At 56.7% G+C, this 21,094-nt stretch overlaps 1 protein-coding gene across 1 annotated transcript in view; it reads right to left on the minus strand.

The window, feature by feature from the left end:
• The window catches only part of LOC119098451 (uncharacterized), a 90,617-nt gene that overhangs the window by 55,000 nt on the left and 14,523 nt on the right, over positions 1-21,094 (minus strand). Inside the window, exon 2 of the mRNA XM_037221370.1 lies at positions 11,518-11,638. Within this exon, the coding sequence (XP_037077265.1) occupies positions 11,518-11,618 (101 nt within the window). The 5' untranslated portion in view covers positions 11,619-11,638. The remainder of the gene's footprint in view (positions 1-11,517; positions 11,639-21,094) is intronic.

The raw sequence follows: 21,094 nt of genomic DNA on the forward strand, positions 1-21,094 counted from the left end.
ACCGCTACCAGCGGCCATCGGCAGATCATCTCATCTCACACTGAACACGGGAAAGCCACGCACGGCTCAGGACGGGGTCGTTTTCCTTCTGCCGCCCCGGAGGCCGCCCGTCAGTCTGGACGTGGTGCCCGAAAGCGCGCGGCGTTTCCCGCTCATTTCCGGCGGGTATCCGCGGACGTGTACGTGCGCGTGCCAATGTTGTCCTTACACCCGCCCATTTCCTGCGAGCATCAGCGAGGAAAGCAGCAGTGTGGCAGGAGCCAGTACAGGTGCTTCCCGGGTCTCTCTCAGACTCTGCTTTCTTATCCTCGTTGTCATCTTTGAGATCGCTTTTGCCCGCACCTTTTTTGAAATAATTGTGCTCCTCTCTCGTTCAGTCTATCTTCCTCCTTCCGATCTCTTCACCAAACGCCTGCTCTCCTTTCCGTGCGATAGATCCAGAGCTTCTCACTAACAAAAACTATGCTCTTACGCTATGAACACTATGCTTTTATTTTTTTCCATTTTTTGCCTGACACGCATGTGGGCATCTCAAAAAACATCGGCTTCTTCGCTACAAATTTTTTATTTTAGCATCGGCGACGACAGCAATGATTTTTAAGCCATGCCCCACCCGGAACAAACGCTTGCTTTATGCTTTTCAAAGAAGACGTCGGAATGCGCATCTATAATATCCAGGACATTGAGACTTATTGTGCTACTCCTGCAATAGTACAGGTCAATCTTTATATACGCCGAATTCCTGCCTGATGTTCTACACATATGGCGTCATGCATGCACAATAATGAAGCTGGTAGAATACAATCTGAGCGCAAGTGCACAGTGACATTTCATCCAAAGAAACACTTGGGTGCGGTAGAGATGTTTAAGGCGCTTCTCACCCTGCTGTCAGATAGATGCACGACGTCAAGCATAAATCGCGTTCCATGTCTCGCACAGCACTTCAGCGCGGCAGCACGAGCGTAACTCCCTGAAGAGTGCCGTCGCCCCATACATCCCGTGACCAATGTCTGCCGGCGCCCCGGAGGTGGGAGAGGGGGGGGGGGGGCAGACCTGCACGCCGGACATACATCCCGTAACCAATGTCTCCCGGGGCCTCCTCGGTGTGTGTGGGGGGGGGGGGGGAGGCAGACCTGTACACCGGACGCGTCCCGGATGAAGCACGGCGTCCGGACCCGAGATGAGACGGGTCCACTGACATATGTGGAGAGAGGGGGTGAGCGGGGCTTCGCTGTTGCCGCGAGGGCACCCGCTCATCACCGCTGTGCCGGTAAGCAGAGACGCTCAGCTCCGCAGCCTCGGTGAGATGAATCCGCCAGATCCACAGCGGATATGCCGGACGGTATCGCGGTCAACAGCAGGGAAAGAGAGGCTCGCCGGGCTCGGCAATGGCGGCAAGCAAAGTCCGCTAAGCCCATCAGCGGCCACAAGAGAGCCCGCTGGGCCCAGCAGCGGCGGTAGGAGGCGCCGCTGGGCTGAGAGGTGTCGGCGCGCGGCAGCGGAGGCCCAGCTGGCTCAGTGAGAGACGATTGCAGTGGCCGGCCGCGACGGTCGCACGTGCGGTGGCATCAGTATGCGCCGCCGACACGCGAGAGCAGCGCGGCGAGCGCCGCCAGTCCACCAGCCCACCGCCTGCATATTCCGTTACAATCAGAAATCGAGCAGATTATGCGCGCCACAACCGCCACCGCCACCACAGCCACGGCCACCACCGCCGACGCCGCCGCCGCCACCGCCGCCACAGCCACCGCCGCCACCACCGACGCCACCGCCATCGTCGTCGACAGCGCGTAAACAATGAGCTATGACCGCCCGTGGGCCTGGCATTACTCTTCGCGTGTCCGCCGAATCCCGTGGGCGGGGGGGGGGGGGGGGGGAGGGAGTGGTTGGTGTCCGCTGACACCTCCAGCGGGACAGGCCCATCAACACAGCTATGTTGTGAGGCGTGGGGGAGCAGGCGGACACGCCACGGCCACCACTCGCCGTTAACGCATGCCGAGCCCTTAATGTCCACTGCTTAGCAACCGTTGCGCCATGCGCCAAGAATGCCGCGCATGACGCCAGCAAATATGAGCTGTGATGACCAAACCTGTCCTATCAGATGACGAAGCTGAAGCTCAGGCTTAGTTGGGATCATGGTGGGACACTGGGTGTCTGGATTTAATTCGGAAAAGCCAGGTATTCCACGAGATATGACAAAGAAAAATCAGACTCCCATCGTCAGCTAAATAGCGGTGTCTAGCTTCAGCGTTCCGAGAGGCTGCATCATCGAGAGATAGCAGTGAGTCATGAGCCAATTCCACAGTTCCACGTAGCCGTATTTCGTTGCTGTAGGAAGCATGCCGGCTTGCGATGCTTGTTCCGCAAGATGATACCTTCTGACTGACAACTTCATCACGCCATCGCGTCAGGGTGACCTGAAGGTCAGCGAGGGACGCATCTCCTCCGCCGTAATCACCTACTGACAGTGTGTGGTCCCCAATACGCCTCATCCCATAGGACGCTCTGGCGAATCTGGCCCGTCACTCACGCAGTTACTGCGCCATTCGAGACCTCGAGCTCGTCAACGAAGCTTGAGAGACTTCTCTTACGATGCCTTCCCAAAACCGGGCGATTCCAGGCAGCATCTGTCCGAAATCAGCTACGAAATATCGCGACTGAGGTGGGCAGGAGGCTTTGCCAGTCAAGCGGCTTTGATGGTGAGTGTGCGTGAATTGCTGACGACTTCTGAGCTCTATGCAAGACGGCCGGTGTAGGCGTAGGTCTCGAACAGGATCGGATCTCATTCGATCTGATCAGGATCTGAGCCAAGCAGATCCCAATAAAATCCCTGGACAAAAAAGAGCGTCCCTATCCCCAGTTGCGACCCACGAGCCGCCGGCCCAAGCTCCAGTCCGTCTGCTCTGAATCCCCGAACTCCCAGCGCGGAGTGCCAAGCTCCGAACGATCACTCTCCCAGTGATCAGCTGCTCTGGAGGCCCGGGCCCAGTGATCAGCTGCTCTGGAGGCTCGGCGCTAATGATCAGCCGCTCTGGAGGCCCGGGCCCAGTGATCAGCTGCTCTGGAGGCCCGGCCCTCCGGCGCCCCGTAACAGACACACACATACACACGTGTAGACCTGGGCCCGACTCATTACGAGGCTCCAGTGGGGCGGCGGCCGAACAATGCGCCCTCATCTCAATACAATGGTCGGCTGCTGGCTGCCCTCCATGGTCGCCTGGACGTGAGTTAGATACGCCGCCGGTTGTTGTAACTGTCACGCGCCGATCCACGCCACCACAACGTCAGAGGGCTCACTCCGATCAGAAGAGGTGCACCGCTGCGTCAGAGGGCTCACTTTGGTCGGAAGCCACCGCAGCGTCAGAGGGCTCACTCCGATCAGAAGAGGTCCACCGCAGCGTCAGAGGGCTCACTTTGGTCGGAAGCCACCGCAGCGTCAGAGGGCTCACTTTGGTCGGAAGCCACCGTAGGATCAGAGGGCTCACTCCGGTCAGAAGAGGTGCACCGCAGCGTCAGAGGGCTCACTTTGGTCGGAAGCCACCGCAGCGTCAGAGGGCTCACTCCGGTCAGAAGAGGTCCACCGCAGCGTCAGAGGGCTCACTCCGGTCAGAAGAGGTCCACCGCAGCGTCAGAGGGCTCACTTTGGTCGGAAGCCACCCCAGCGTCAGAGGGCTCACTCCGGTCAGAAGAGGTGCACCGCTGCGTCAGAGGGCTCACTTTGGTCGGAAGCCACCACAGCGTCAGAGGGCTCACTCCGGTCAGACGCCCACTGCAGCCTCATGGTGCTCACTGAAGTCGTCGGCCAACCGCAGGCTTATAGCCTTATCAGTCACCGCAATGAGTAGTTCACCGCAGCCTCATTGTTATCGGACTTACTCCAGTAGGCGGCTCGCCGCAATTCACTGGTGTCCAAGCATGTCTTAACATCACCGCTTTGGTTTTGGACGGCTTCAAAAGCCTGCCGGGGCTCAGTGGCGCCCATCAATGCCAGGTGACTGGATCTCATCCAAATTTGTCAAAGAAGACCAGGGTTTACCACGACATGGTTCGGCGTACCGGAGCCCAACAACGCGATCGCTCAGCACCGAAACCAACCAAGCCGGTGAGAAAGCATCGCCGAGAATCACGGAGCTTTCAAAGCCACCGGACGTATCAAAGACAATCAGCTGGCCGTGAGGTGGTCGGTTTCCGTGGATAGGGAAGGGGGGGGGGGGGAGGGGGGAAGCCGGATGCGCCGCCGTCCGCCGGCCTGCTACGCCCAAACACGGTGCGGTCCGTGGCAGGCGTCGTACTGTGGCCGGAGGCACGCCACGTCCCGGGAGAGACGGACCGGAGACATGCGACGTCTGAGGAGAGACGGGCCGGACCCTGGCATCGAGTGCAAGGGACGGACCGAGACGGCATGACAGCTGGTGCCGGCTCCTTTCGTGACAGAGCGGCGTAAAGACCGGAGCTGTCAGCGGCGACCGTCGCCGGCGGGCAGCTGGAAGCGTAGGAATCTAACTGTCGTGTGAGATTAGTTCCGACGGTAACCCGAGCTGACCGCGGAGGCGCGCCTTGCGAGTTACCTTGAGGGGTAAATTCCTAGTCTGACAACCGCCACAATCAGCATTAATATGCAGATTACGGGCTCGATACACGGAGAAGTGTAACAATGCCCTCATTATGAATTCCATGGTTGACGGGTGCGTTCATTGCGTCATTTCGTCACAGAGTCCGCTCACCGATGTCGTGCGTAGGTGACGTGCCTTGTCCACTGTTTCGGAACTCCGTGGAGTCCCTAGATAACAGAAGTCCGCAATAAAGCGGACATCGCATGCATTGGACGAGGGCCAACGATCACCGAGAAGTCCATGTGGGCGCGGAACACCTATCATGTCTGTCCTTGGGGCGCCCACTTGGAAGTCCAGGCCCTTCGCTTTGTGAATGAGTGTGACATGTCCAATGCCACGCTTTGTGAATGCCATGTGACATGTCCAATGCCACGCTTATGGGAGGGAAAGGCACCCATGCACGTGCTCAACAATCTTATATCAGATCAGTGGGCAAAGTGCACTCGAAGAGTGTAAAAGCTGAAGAAGTGGTGCTTCAGGACTCGTTTGGACACGGAAAATTGTCTGTCAGCCAATTTCTGCCCAAGTTCGGAGAACATTAAGGAGATTTGTAGACGAAGAAGCGGTCGGTGCGATTGTCCGCGTGGCATGCCTCCTTTTGTCAGCGCTCGTCAAAGGCTTTACAGCCAGACTGAAGAGAAGTGCTCCGGTGCATCGTCATGCTACGATTACCGAAACATGTCTTCCCATATATTTAAACAAAACTGCCACGACCACATGCAATTACTGAAAGCATTTATAATCTTGTGGGAGTGGCGTGTACCGCATGATACATTAGCCATACAAGTTACGACCGGGCTCCTATTTAGACGTCTGGATCTTTCCTATGCTAATGAAGTGAGCAGCATGGCATTGTCACACACCCTGAGACGGTTGTACCCAGGCTGTCACACACCCCAAGGAGCTCGTATCGAGACTGTCACACACCCCAAGGAGCTCGTATCGAGACTGTCATACACCCCAAGGAGCTCGTATTGGGACTGTCACACACCCTGAACGCTCCTAGTGAGATCGCGCTGTCGCCGACCGGAGCCGCCGTGCGCGCGCTCCGTGCGTGTGGGCTGGTCGCGCTCGGCTGCGCGTCTGAGCCAGCGGCGTCGCACGGGTCCAGCGGCCTCGCACGGGTCCAGCGACCGGCCACAACCGTCGGGCGGCGCCGCTGCAGCCGTGGCAGTGCCGTCCGCGGCCAGCTCCGCTTCCTGCCGCGGACGCCCGCCGGGCCGCGCGCGCCCGCCTTCGGTACGGCTGAGAACGGGCGCCGGTAACGACTTCATTCGGCGGGAGCGTGGTACCAGCACGGCGGCAGCCGGCACACGAGACTGGCCGCTCCCGGACGCGCTGCCGCCGCGGCCGCCGCTGCCGCTGCGGCCGCCACCGACGGCGACAACGGTGACAACGACGGCGACGCGGACTCCGACTCGGACGCTTTCTCGCGTTGGCGTTTGAGCGGATCGGGACGTGGCGTCACCTCCCCAGCCGGGATCTGCGGCCTCACGCGGCTTGGATCGCTTTTTGATTGCGGCCATTCGGGTCCAGCCTCATTTACATAGATCTCTGCGGACCAGTGATAAAGCTCCGACCAGCAAGACACGGTCCACTCATCAAATAAAGGCCTCGTAAAGCGCCGCCGCACCCGTAAACTTGGGATTGGCTCGTGTGGGCGGGAAATAAAAGTAGGATTAAAGTTTAGGGCGGCGCTAGGGCAGAAACACACTGAAAGTCGAACACGCATCATGCTTGAGAACCCCGCACTTGGCTGACTGAAATGAAACATGGCTTTGTGGTGCTCGCATTGATCTGGAACAACACCAATTTTACGCCCTTCACATATTTTCAAAACCTTTCACACAGTACGACTGAAGAGATGAGTGCTGAGTTTACGCTTCTTAAACGAGGCTTTTCACGTCCGGACGACAGATTTTCCAACACTCTATTAAAGACAGGAAATCGTGAACAGCGCAGAAGGCAAAGAGCTCCAATTCAGCAGCCCCACTTACGCGACGCAGAGAGAAGAGCGCTTTCCTACGAGACAGCGCCGTCGGCGGTACCTTCCGAGGAACCAATCACCGCTCCCCTGGCCGTGGCCGTCCCCACGCTAACCGTGACAGAGCGGCGCCGAACGGCCCAACCCACCTGGAGCGCGAGCGCCGTGCATGGCGCCTGGGCCGAGGCCTCCTCCGGCCAGCCGTCCGCCAGATTCCAATTTGCTGGTGATTACACGTCCCCGGTGGAAAGCTGGGCTGTGGGTGGGCGCGGCGCAGGCAAGCTCGTGTGCTGGCAGGAGGCGTGCTGGCAAGCTGTAGACACTGGCACGCCACCAGGTCCAAAACGCCGCTGTTGCTCGAGCACTGTACGTTAGGAGGGCGGCGAAAATACGCCATGGTCGCTGAGTGAATATGCAACGGTCGCGCCGAGTTGCGGAAAGCATGCGCGAGTGGTGTTGACGATGCACGGTACCGTCTGCAAGAATGCACACAGACACTGCTTGATTTGTGCGTCACTGGAAGCATGTTGGCAACGTGGAATGCGTCTGCTGAACTACTGAACGCTTGTACATCTAGAACTGTACAAAAACGAGGGAATATTTAGACGCGTAGCGTGAGTCCAAGCCTGCTAGTATCCGGCGATGTGAGCGAAGATGCAGGCCAAACGAGTTTTAAACAAGCACATTGCAGCATAAATGTAATGTTCAGGTTTTGAATATTTGCACTATCTTGCACCGAAGCAGGTGTAGCTGTACGTTATACTTAAAAAATCGGAGTGCTACACAAATCGCAATCAGACCACAACCATGGGGCTGAGCCACGTAGCTTAGCCAGACCACGACAGATACGTGAAGACTGCTGGAGGGAATGCCCAGCCTCAGGGCAGATCTCGATTTACGCCGATTTGCTTCTCATGGCCTTCCGTTTAGCGACAAGGGCTGGTAACGTTTTGAATTCTCTCAGCGGAGCTCTGCGTCTTTGCACGGCAAATCTGGCCTGCTGCTTTGAACTTTAAACCTGTCGTTCAAATAGCAATAAAGAGGAGATTGTCATTTCGTGACCACATAATACGGTGCAACGTAATCACCGGTATGACCTGGTTTTGAATGAGAACGTGACTAATGTAAGTAGGCTTTAAATAGGCGATACGGCGATGTCGAAAATGGTCATTCATTTGCTGCTGATCGTAGTTGTAGGGTCGTGAAAGAGAAACATGACTCGGCGCTGCCACGCAGTGATATCTGATCATGGAAAAGACAACCAATCTGTACTGCAGCAAGTCCCTCGGCATGATCACACAATATGATTAGCGTGCTGAATGACTTGTTCACATACCGGTAACCGTTCTGTTCAAATTTAGCAGGCAGCGTCGTGTGAGTGTCACGTGCCCGACTCGAAGACCGAGCACAGTTTGTTTTGCTCTGAAGTATAATGTTTCAGCAGTCACGTGTACGTCACGTGTACACCCACGTGATAATACTCATTCTGTTTTGACGTTGTTTCAAGGGATCCTCAGTCTAAGCCCGTCATCTCGTTTACAGTCATTACGACAGAATAGAGCAGGCCCAGACGATACAAGGCAACCGCACGCAATGAATAATCTGTATAGCTCGGCACATACCTCTCTAAAAAAATGTCTCCCGATCTCGGATTTGGTCAGACATGGTGCAGGCATTATCGTCAAATAAAAACGGATGGGTGAATGCCGTAAGTGCATGTTTATCAACACTGCACATAAAAAAGTATTAGCTTTTTCATATCAGCAACCGTAATCTGCTTCAAATCCCACACAGACGTGGTCTTTTTCTCAGACCTTTGTTCTCCTCAAATTATCCGTCCGCCATCCAATTCGCTCAAGTGGCTGCAACTGCAGACACGAATGCATGCAGGGAGCGGCATAGGGCTGCCACAAGCACCCGGGGAACTGGCCCAGTGGAAAGCGCCATCCATCGTAACGAGACCTCACAAGACCGACGCCGGGTGGCCGATCGTCCCACGTGCGGCACTGTGCCCGCCAACGAGACGGCTGCACCAGAGCCCGGCAGGCCACCCGTCCAAACAGCCAACATCGACTCCACCGCGCAGACGACACCGGCCGGTTACGGTTCATTAGGCGGCGTATGAGACGGGCCGGTTCAGATCGTCAACAAATCTGACGCCGCGCGTCGCCGGCCGGGCCGCCCGCCGATCGTCCATCAGTGGTGGAGTCAGGCCAGCCGTGAACGTCGGACGCGACCGGCTCGAGTCGTCACGACTCGCTATGACTCCGCGGCATGCGGTCGCGACGGCTATCGGGCGGGCTCATTAGTGCCGTCTCCGCCGCCGAGGCGACATGAGCTCGAAATCGTGGCTATGGGTCAGTCGCCCGTGAGACGGCTCAGCCCCGTAAACAATCGAGACCGAGACGGGATGATGCTCTTAGTCGTGTCCGCCTCGCGACGGGGGAGGTCAGGAGTAAGCCACAGCGCAGTGACATACCTGTCATGCGTCCCCGTCATGGAGGAAATGACGGTGACCAATCTGACGCCTGCCATGACCCCCAATCCCCTCCGTATGCGATTGTCAGACGGGCCAACAACACAATTTGAACGCGAGACGACCTTCAATGTTTTCATAGCACCGCAATAAAAGGTCGCTTTTCCTGCTCGTGATTGTTTTCATTACATTAACTCGTGACTGACTCGTGGCAACTGTGCATCAGTAGAATACGGAATGCAAAAGGCCCCGTCACGGAAGACGAGAGGAAGGATTATCCACCGCATCCTAGCCGCACTACGCCGGTGGTGGAGGCTGATCGCTCCCAACGAGCTCCGTTTATCACGTGCACTCACAGCTCAATATCACCCTCGCGTGCCATTCGGAATTAAAAGAAAGCCAAGAGGAAGGATTATCCGCCGCAATATCGCCGCACTACTTCCGTGATGGGTGCAGAGCATACCCAGCAAGCTCTGTTCATCGCGTGCACGCGTGAACTCAATGCCACCCGCGCATGCCTCCGGAATAGAACTCAAGAACACCGAATCAAAACCGACTGAACGTGAACATTCGATCGTGCCGTCGGTGACAGCACGTCTAATGGCACCCAGCGTTTGACCTGACACCCTTTCACGGCGCTGAGGCTCCAGTCTGGCCGACCTGTCGACCTGTCGCCGACCGGGCGTCGCCGGTGTCTGCCTCACACGCGCCGCCGCTGCCGGTGTCGTCTGCGTTTGCACCGCTGCCGCCGCCGCCGCCGCCACCGGGTCGCCGGTCACGCTCAGGTAGCACCAGCGGCGCCTCTTTACGGTCCCTTTGGCGCGTCCGAAGAAGCGGCGCGGCCGCCGTCGGCACCGACGAGGCGGCCGTCGGTTCCGACGAGCCCGTCGGGAGCGGCCGCCGCGGCGACGATGGCGTGGCGCCGTCTAATCATCGCCGAGTGCCGCGACGGCCGGCAGTGCCTCCTGCCACAGCGGTGCCGCCACCGCAAGTTGTATCGTTGGCTGTGGGGGGGAGGGGGACAGCGGAACGGCGGGGCGGTTGGGGAGATGTTTGAGTTTGGTCGCCGGCCACGCACTTTCCGTTGTCTGGGGACCGTTTCGGGGTTTATGAGCGGATCGAGCGGAGGCTATCGCGGCACTGCAGACGATTGGTTTTGAGAAACGCGGAGGATCTGGAGGGAAGCAGCAGCCACGGGCTTGAATGGTGTCGTCGTGGCAATTTAAAACGGTCGCGTCCTAAATGCTTGAAAAACCAGCGTTGGAATTTGGGGCCGAACTTTGCATGCTTTGTAACACAGACCCTGAACTGACCACCGAGTGTTTTCACAAGCGGGGCTGACATTCACCGAGCTGGTTTTAAGATTTCGTGCCGGTTGGAGCGGACCCTTTTTCGGCATAAGGCTCTCGGACTGCGACATGTCATGGTGATGTTAGCTCTGGCATGGTGCAAAGAGTCGACCGGATGCGACGAACAGATAAAAATGAGCCTGAAGTTCTCGAAGCCTAAAAATATGTGCTGCTTATGGTCATAATGTTCACGCGTCCAACGACGAAACAGAAAGCCCGCTCCCACGCCTGACACGAAGTTATTCCGTACGTGATTGGCCACTTCATCAGGTGAGCCCGGAGGCACACGTACTGCCCACACCGGTTTGTCACTGTTCCAGACCTTGGGAGCGAGGGACAACCGACAGACTTGAGCAAAATAAAGGTGCAGCTTAAATCGTTCCGTTAATGTGTCCTGAAAGCCTCCGCTGACGACGCCCGTTGCTCGGCGCGCAGCACGGGTGGCAGTAATTCTTTGCGGCGTTTCCTAGGCTAATCCCGGCGCCAGACGCCAGGTACGCCACTTGTCTGATCGCATCACCGCAGACAATGTCGGCGCAGACGTTCATCCGCCACTTTTGCTGTAGAGTCTGGAAACCGTGGACCGCTGACCGGCCGCAAGCGCAGCAGCCCACAGGTGTCATAACATCCGGCGACTCCTAGCGCCATCTGATTTCTGTTTTCTGCACTTGTAGTCTGGCTATCGCGGGCAGGTGGCGGGTTGCCAGCGTACGCGAACGGCCGAACCTTGGTGAAAATGTGGGTGGGTGCGAGGGGAGAGGTCCTGCACACAGGGAGGGGGTAGAGTACTGGGCTTTCATTCAACAATGTTGAACTTTGAGAAGTTTCAAGCAAACAGCGTATTTACTTGTAAAGACCAAAAACGGCGTCCCTGAATACCGCGCTGGTGTCGTCTGGCAGCGTTTTTGCTTGCACAACGCTTTCTGTCGCTAATATATAGCTAATAGCTAACATATATATGCATGCCACTAATATACGAGCTTTCTATCGCTTTTTAAACTGCTTGCTATGGTTCTGAACATCGTTAGTTTTCAACAGGAAGTGCTGGAATGTCTTGTATAGTTCTAGGGAGGTTGGCCTGGAGCTGGTACTCACCATGGCGCCCCGGGTGTGGCCCTCCTCACGGGCAGCAGCGGGAAGGGCGACGGCACGCGGGTAGGGTGCAGACCCTTGAGTCGATCCTTCCGCTTGCTCATCCCCACCCGACTCGGTGCAACTGAAACGCAGAACGGCCGTGTTACCTCGCAGGGAGCTTTTCTGCCAAAACGCGACGCCAACCCGGCGAACGTCCCAGTGAGTGCCAGTGTTACATTGAGTTACAGCGCCAGTGTTACAGTAATTTACAGTGCCAGTGTTGCAGTGGGTTTTAGTGTCAGTGTTACAGTGAAATTTAGTGCTAGTGTTGCAGGGAGTTACGGCAGCAGTGCTACAGCGAATTACAGTGTCAGTGTTACAGTGAGCACCAGTGCCAGTGTTACAGTGAGTTTCAGTGCCAGTATAACAGTGAGTTTCAGTGCCAGTGTTGCAGCGAGTGAGCGATGACTGGACCGACTTGCACAAACGCTTTTATTTTAAACGACGTCGACCACTTAACACGCTCCGCAGCCTCAGCCCAGGACAGCCGCTTCAATCACATCAGGAGCTCACTAATCCAATTTCCCTAGCCGTCATGTAATCGATGGTCCTGTCATGCGCCGCTCCCGCTGACAGATCGGCTGACACCGGCACATCATGCCTCAGGCAGACTCACTCCGCCTTACAAATGACCCGGCCCGGGCTGCCCGGTCGCGGCTGGCGGCTACAGTTGCAACCAGCAGAGGCGGCCTGTCCCAGACCCGGCCCGGGCTGCCCCAGTCGCGGCTGTCGGCCACAGTTGCAGCCCTCAGACGCCCCTCCCCTCAGACCCGGCCGGAAGGCCAGCTACGAAGGTTCGACACGCGCGGGGCTGGGTGCTAGCTTATGGCCGGCGGTGCTCTGGAGATGATAGGACCGGGACCGCGTCTGGGGAGGTCTTGACGGCACTCTCAGGGATGTTCGTGACGGCGTCCCGACTGAAGGAGGTCGTGACGACACACTGCCAGGCGATCGTCCTCATACCATCAGGTCTAGGGCGGTGGTAACGACAACCTGCGCGTGAAGGTCGTAATAATACCCCGACGGGGGTGATCGTAACGACACGCTGTCTCCGGCGACGGTGATGGCACACTGCTTGGGTTGTCGTGGAGTGCGTGGTCAGCTGTGGCCGCCACGGCCCCTTGTGCTTCTGAGACAGCCGCACGAGACACGCTCTGGGCAGGCCGCATAATACAACACAACACAACACAACACAACACAGCGCCGTGCCTGGAGTAAGCGTAAGTGCGGTTCAGGCTGGAGTTCAGACAGCCCAGGCAGCCCAGGCAGCCCAGGCAGCCCAGGCAGCTCGAACAGCCCAGGCAGCCCAGGCATCTCAGGCAGCTCAGCCAGCCCAGGCAGCTCAGGCAGCCCAGACAGCTCAGACAGCCCAGGCAACTCAGGCAGGCGCGACTGGACCCACTTTGGCTATCTGTGTGAACGAGGAGGTAGGAATGGGAGTTTTGATAACGGGCTGCAATTTTAGTGGATGTGAGTCTGACATTGAAATCTCTCTTGCAAACATCGTATGCATGTGTGAGGTTTTTGGCAGTCCAAAAGCGCATGATGGGTACTGTGAAGAGGCCTGTGCTTCTACATCGTTTGGGACCCGCGGGGTTAGAGGCGTCATTCAGCCACCAGCCAAAATATCCGTGTTCACGCCAGTTGGAGGCTGGAAATATAATATATATATATATATATATATATATTATCTATCTATCATAGTCTATATCTATATCTATATCTATATCTATATCTATATCTATCTATATATATATATATACATATATATATATATATATATATATATATATATCTTACACAGCAGCTTGCAAATATAAGCACAATGCCATCGCCCATGTTGTTCGCATGCGTTTTAGCTCAGCGTGGCTACTGTGGCCCGTGAATGCTGATGCATGTGTAGGCGATGAGACAAATACCGTTTTAAATACCGCTGGACAGTCCAAACCCACCTCAACGCGACCGCAAATCCCATCAAACGTCGCGCACTGTCCCATCCCTGAACTCCCCTTGACGGGCTTTCAGCAGCGGACCCCAGCTCTACGCAGCTCTCCGCGAGACTGGCTGCAGATACGGCGCATTGTTGGGCCGCGGCCTCGCACTGGCGCGACAGGTCATCGCCGCTACAGGTCTCGCGCACAAAAGGTGTCGGGGACTGGACAGCAAGTGGCCATTTTTCTCGTCCAGCTAGTTTTTACAGGCTGACAACCAGCAGCCGTATCAGCATGGCCTAGACGTATATTGTATTAATTTGCCCACTAAGCATGCGAGTTTAGCGTCGAAAAACCAGTTCCTCGACTAGATTGTCGTGATTAGCATAATTAAAAGACCGGGTGACGTGGTCAACGAATAGTTCGACAAGCGGTGCGGAACAAAGGCGACGCCATACTGCAGCAACTTAATCAGAGAATACGTCTTCATAATTGTGCCGTCCTCATACACCGGCGATCTTGCGCGTCCGTAACTCAGTCGGCAAGCGCAACGTCCGTGCGGAGATTATGCAAGAGGTCAGCTCTCTCGCAGCGCCGTGGCGCCGTTACAAATTGCTAATGTTGCATCGCTCCTGCAGCGACACGGGCAAATGCAAATGCGCGGGTCTCGCCGTAGAGAAAACTCTGCCCATGCGTCTTTATCGCCACTGGTCACGACAAACTGACAAACATATCTGTCATTTTTCAAAGATTAAGAGACTGTCCTTCATGATACACTCGCCTAACTGCGATTAATGCATATGCCAATGCTCACAAACATTATTCGTCTGAGCAGCTATCTTACATCCGAACCAATGAGGTGTCATGTTTGAATGCTTGATCTCAACCTTTGATTGGATCAGTTCCTGGAAATAGAGTCCTCACTACCCCATGCGTATCACGTGAGCCCTGACCCCACTATCCAATCGTGAAATCCAGGTCAACAGCAAAATTGTTGGCGAAGGTTTAACATGCCATAGTGCGATGTCGCTGCGACAGGCCACAGGCCATGCAAGCCAGGAGCACATAGTAAAACGGCCAGGTCCCACCCCGTCAAGGGTGGGTGAACCCGAAGACAGGCGACCAGCTCAGCTACGGGGACAAACATGTAGGCATGAATGACGTGCTTTCAAATGTAGGAAATAACGTGCTAGTGTGATTATACATTGCATATGCTTGCCATTCAATTTACAAGCAGATGTTTTCCAGGCCCGGACTTCTTTGATGTCCTAAGTTACGCACCAAAAGCCTCACTGTCATCTCACAAAATAACCCTGATATTTCCAGCAGCTCTCCCTCTCATGCACATTAGCTCAATTGGCTGAAGCTGTCACTTTCCTTGACTCATCGCGCCGTAAATTATCCCCTATCATGGGTGACCCACTTAACAATTCCACAGGGCTGTTGGATGCCTCCCACGTCTGACTGCGCCGCTCCTAGAGGCGGCAGCAACTGAGGCTAACAGCAGGCGGCGTACACATTGCACGCGATGTGAAGGTCCCGTGACGGCCCCTGGGCGCGACCAGCAGATCGCCGCCATCGCCGTCATTATCAGACACAGTCGGCAGCGAGACCCACTTGGTGTGAGGGTCACAATGGCCCCCGAGCGGCCATGAGACAGTCAAGGCTCGATGTCAGGGGGGGGGGGGGGCGAGACGCCCAAACGATGACGTAAGCGCTGCAGTGAGCCTCTGAGAGTGCGTTCGCGACAAGTTTTGACGTTAACTTTGAAATATTTTGGGGCCAAATGCGTCATCATAGCTGTACTCGCACTGATAAGTTTATTTGATCGCTGTGAAACATGAATGTGGATAACAGAATATTGAGGTTTCCGCCATTTCGGGCTGCAGGCTGGGTGTTACATGTGATCTCACCTTTCTGATGCAATACGTGAAACATACATGTTACAGTTTCTTTTTTATGTTTGCGCCCACTCTATCGCAAGGTGATGCGTTCAAAAAATTAACGACGAAAATGAAGAATCGATGAATATGTATAATCGATGTACCATCGGAGGACATGTAAAATTTTGCACTTCGAGGCATCAGCACCAAGTCCAGAAATTACCCGTCCTTCCTTGTGTCCAAGCCAGCAGGTGTGTATGCAGGATATCCCAACGTATGACATAACAATGCATTCTACTGAGAACAAATATTTCCTCACCTGAGACACAGAAAATTGCTTGCACGACGTATAACAGCATTGCATGTTTTCAACCGACATAGTTTTACGTGTCAAACTCCATGTTTGATCCGCCACATCTATGTCGATGCACTGCATCTGAAGATGAATGCCTATGCCCCCCCCCCGCCCCCCCCCCCATTGAATCACCACTGAGCTTCACGTGTTTCACATAGAGCAAGCATACTCAGATTCCTATTCAGAACAGCCACGTGTCCACGCAGCTAGCGCCCGCGGCGTTTTTGTTTCGCAAGGCCACTGACCCAAAGCTGCAGGCGGCGGTCAGGCCGCTTTCGGTAAACTTCTGCTGGTTCAGACAGCTCACGCGATGGCGAACAATGAACTCGCACTGCTATACTCAAGGACGCAGGCACGGAGGGCGGCAAGACGAGGCATCGTTTTCCAAATCCTAAGCTGTCTCCGTAACCAGATTGGTAGGCAGAGGTTTGGGCGTTTTGGTATCTCCAACCCCCTGATTAAAGCTTCCCTTTCGCTTGGCTCCACCAGCCGCTTAACGCTGCCGTCCGCCTTCTACTACCAGCTCATTGGATCCGCCGTATCCGCCGCCTCCCACCACCCGACTTAAAGGTGACCAGGCTCCGTGTTGACAAGAAGGGATGCCACTAACATCGTCTGATGTTCCAGTCATTCCGTGAGGCCTTGTTTGCGGCGTTCGCCTGGCGCCGCGGGCGCCAGCGGAGGCCTTTACGGCTGCCTGATGCTGGCGTCGAGTAGTGGTACCCTGTTTAGCTGGCGTCGAGTAGTGGTACCCTGCTTATGATCGTCAAGAGGATGGCCAAGCTCCGAAGTGCCATCGTCCAGTTGCAACAGAAGAGCACCTTCGCCCAAAAATACGCGTTATGTTTTGAGTGCAAGGGCGATGTCACAATACGCCAGGAGAAAACCTCGGTCTTGCACTGCTCCGACGGCGGTGGGCACCCTGGCCCTCAGCGGCCGCGTCGCGGCCCGCGCCCCGGTGATTAGCGGCCTCGACGGTCCGTGTCGGCCACGGCACCTGCAGCGTCGGCTGCGTCGACTCCGACGACCGACGGGGCGCGCCGGGAGCGACGCACCGCCGTCGCCGTCGACCCGCGGCGCGTCATCTCGGCCACGTGTCCGACGCCACCGGCGGCGACCACGCGTCGCGCGGATGGGCGGATCCGACACGGGATTCCAAATGCTGCGTGCGTCAGTTCGAGGCAATGACACGAAATCCATGTCTTCGGAGATCCCGCTGCTGCTTTTTCATGATCTTGGGGCCGTTGCCCCTTCGCTTGGATTCACATGTGATCAAGTGGCCCATTGTGACGGTTCAGAGTGGTATGACGCGCGTCGTCTCCGCTTTTGCGCAGTACACTGGCGTGGCGCCACGAGCGCCACAGAGTAAGTAAGAATGTTTTGTACCGACTCCATGCGTCCCATTCGGGTCGCACATCGAAAGAGGGGGTCATCGATCTGTCATGTGAGCGGCTCAAGCTCGGCTTTGTCTGCAGATCCGTCGAAGCCTGTCACTGATTCAGAACCTGCGATGTGCCAAATCCACAGTCAGCCCTGCTCGAAGCCCCGCAGCCTTACAGCACCGTCCATTGTGCTGCACCGCCGGCTGATTTGACACGTGCCACCCCCTGACTGGTGAGGGGGAGGAGGAGGGGGCACGCAACGTGGCCCGTGACCGCCGCCTCAGCCAGGGTCGACCCTCGCCGCCCCGCTTCCTCGGCGGCGGGCCGGCGGCGATCACCTCTCGCCGTCGGTCGTGTTGTGACTCCCCTGTCGGCCGGGAGTCGGCAGGGGCGGGAGGGGGAGGGTGGGGGGGGGGGGGGGGCACCCCGCTCCGCCACACCGCTGCGGGGCACGCGCGCCGCCTCCGTGTCAATCAGGCCGCACCTGCGGACCGACCTTTGCACGAGAGCTGCCCGCGCCGGCAGCGGCAGACGCACGTGGCGCCAGCTCCGCGCGGTGCTCGGGAAGGTACGCTGATGCACTGGGGGGGGGGGGGGGGGGGACGGGACTTCTCTCACAGCGCCACAACGTCCATATTCGTCCCAGAAAACCGACGGCCGTAGGTGGTCTGACAGTCTAGGGGTGACGGTAAACGGAAAACCCTCGTTGGGCGCGCGATGCGGACGCTTAAGTCATTATTGTCAGTATGTCTTTCGTTCCGAAAGAATGCGTGCCCAGCATAGACACATTCATACAGTTGGTATAGTAAGCCGTGCATGTAGAACAAGGCTTTGCCCCCGCATTCAATGTGTCGTGCACACTGAATGCAAGCCTTTTAAAAACGCTGTTAAGTAGAGTGCTCGTGCTCTGCGGTCGCCACCACTGGATGCAGTGGTGGCGACCGCAGAGCTGATGACCACGAAGGCTGGTGTGACCTGACTTCGGAAAAGCCGCCATCACGCGGCCGACCCCGGCTCGCATTGGCCGCGCGTCTGGAAATAGCCAGTCGCCGCCTATCCAGCGCCATCTGAATGCCGGGCGATCCCGGGCGGCGGCCGCGAGACGCCCCGGCGTCGCAGTCGACGGGGCGTTTGACACGCCGTCTCCGCAGGGACTTTGATCTGTCGCTGGGGACGAAGCGACGTGAGGGCGCGGTGAGGGCCGTCAATATCCCGAAGATGGGCGTGATCACGTGCTGATGAGGTTCAGGTATGGCTACTGCGCGGCTGGAGGTGCCTGTTCCCTCTGGTAATGGGGGGAGGGGGGGGGGCGTGAATGCTCGTACCCCGAATGTGATGAGACGTTGTCGGGCTTCGGCCGCGCGCTGGCGACGCTTTGGCGTGGACAGTATGACTTGGGCCGTGCGCTGACGGCGCGTTGGGGTGGGCAGGGTGACTTGGGCCGCGTGCTGGAGGCGTGTTATGGTGGACAGTATGACTTAGGCCGCGCGCTGACGGCGCGTTGGGGTGGGCAGGGTGACTTGGGCCGCGTGCTGGCGACGTGTTAGGGTGGATGGACAGCATGACTTGGGCCGTGCGCTGACGGCGCGTTGGGATGGGCAGGGTGACTTGGGCCGCGTGCTGGCGACGTGTTAGGGTGGACAGTATGACCTAGGCCGCGCGCTGACGGCGCGTTGGGTGGGCAGGGTGACTTGGGCCGCGTGCTGGCGACGTGTTATGGTGGACAGTATGACTTAGGCCGCGCGCTGACGGCGCGTTGGGGTGGGCAGGGTGACAGCCGCCCGGCCTTCGACAACATTTAACGCGACATTAATACATGAGAACATTAATGAGATAAGCGAAGCGGGATGAAGGGGTCATCAGCAACGGAACAGGGCAATGATGCTAAAACGATGACAAGAGACCGTCACAGCAGTAAATTACGCCACGGACTGAATTACGGTCCCACCAACGTCAATGTCGGCGGTGCCGTGGACAGGATTTCGCTCAGGGAGGACCAAATGGGGTCATAGGAGGCCATTTCGCTTAGAGGCGGACCAAATGGGGTCATAGGAGGCCATTTCGCTTAGAGGCGGACCAAATGGGGTCATAGGAGGCCGTTTCGCTTAGAGGCGGACCAAATGGGGTCATAGGAGGCCGTTTCGCTTAGAGGCGGACCAAATGGGGTCATAGGAGGCCGTTTCGCTTAGAGGCGGACCAAATGGGGTCATAGGAGGCCATTTCGCTTAGAGGCGGACCAAATTGGGTCATAGGAGGTCATTTCGCTTAGAGGCGGACCAAATTGGGTCATAGGAGGCCATTTCGCTTAGAGGCGGACCAAATTGGGTCATAGGAGGCCATTTCGCTTAGAGGCGGACCAAATGGGGTCATAGGAGGCCATTTCCGTCAAGGAGGTTGACTTAATCACTGCAGAGTTTTTTTCTCATTCAGAGGACCTTGTTGGGCTCGGGATCCCATTTTAATGTCTGGGTCGCATGTTTATTTATGTTTTTAGAAGCACGGAGGGCGCCTTATGCTAGCAAAAAAGACTCAGGCATTCAGCATCAAGGATCACTGCCACCTCCCCGGAAGGGAGGGGCATGACAACAGAATACCCCTTTGGCTACGCTACGATTGTCTACAGTCTGTATGCCTACACTTATAAAAGGTACACCGGACCAGCATACCAGATGTGATGTGCTCCTTGTCGCTACTGAACACTTTATTTTTCTGCCTGATTTAAGATCCTCAGACTTTCATGGCGATGAGAAACATATAATTTTGTCATTAACCTCTTTTATGAACATTATAAAACAACTAAAGCAGAGCGCTGTCAGAAATCCATCACATGTTTTCCCATACAACGCTCAGCCCGCGTGCCACCTCAATTCTCTGTGGCCAGTTCCTCACGCAACGTTTCGCCACCCCGTGGCCGGCCACAAATCTCTCGCCGTGCCGCGTGCAGAGCTGTCGCCGGGTCATGACACCTCGGCGCGGTCAGCCGGTGATTTACCCCCTGCCCCTCCCCCCTCAGCCAACCCGCATGGCGTGATCACCAGCCCCGGGTAAATAATTCCCACCCGGCATGGTGAGGCGTCACGTGACGCCAGTCTAGCCGCGCGTGGCTGCCTGCTGACCCGCGCGCTTTTTGCCGCGACCTCTGCATTTGTCATCGATGAGAGTCCTCGTGAAAATGACCGATCGGCGCGGAAAAAAGGCGCGAAAGCAGGCAGACAAAAAGCGCGCACCGCGTCGCGGCTTTGTTCGGCTGTATCCAGCTGACTGTGCGGAGCGCGAGCCTCCGACCAGCTGAATACTGAGCCTGAGCCACTGCGGGGAGGATCAGAGTCCCGGTCCAGCAGCGGTGCGTCGGCAGAGGCGGAGTCAGGGATAGACCACCGGGGGCGCAGGGACATTGCGTCCGACTGCTAATTCAAGTCGTACGAATCGGCAACACATACATGTCCCAGCTCCCACAGCGAACGTCTGGAGCGTGCTTTTCGTTTCGTTCGCACGCGTCTGGTCCTGGGCAGGTGGTGTTCGCACGCGTCTGGTCCTGGGCAGGCGGTGTTTGCACGCGTCTGGTCCTGGGCAGGTGGTGTTTGCACGCGTCCGGTTCGCGACAGCGGCTTTGCTGCGCTTGAATCGAGCGTTTACTGTGACGAGGCCCAGTGCGTCACGGACCCCTGGATCAGAGGGATTGCTTGGCCATACGCTGAAAGGCATGGAACGAACTCGCAGTAGCCACTGATCTCGTTGGGTCTTTTCAAAGGCGCATCTCAGGAACGAGATCCAAAACTTACTCTAACAAAGTTTCTATTTATAGGGTTTCTCCCCACAAAGCGTTCGCAAAAAAAATCCCCTGGCGAGCTGGAGAATCTCCTTTCAGTAAAAAGCTGACTGTCTATGACAACGGTTCGCTTCCACCCCTTAGGACCTCGCAGCTGTCCAGCCGAAACCCGTCCCAGCCTTGTTTCCATGAAGGGCCCGGCCCTACGCTCTCGGCCC

This window comes from Pollicipes pollicipes, unplaced genomic scaffold, assembly GCF_011947565.3.
Source record: "Pollicipes pollicipes isolate AB1234 unplaced genomic scaffold, Ppol_2.1 Scaffold_2555;HRSCAF=2994_pilon_pilon_pilon, whole genome shotgun sequence".
Classification (NCBI taxonomy): Eukaryota; Metazoa; Arthropoda; class Thecostraca; order Pollicipedomorpha; family Pollicipedidae; genus Pollicipes; species Pollicipes pollicipes.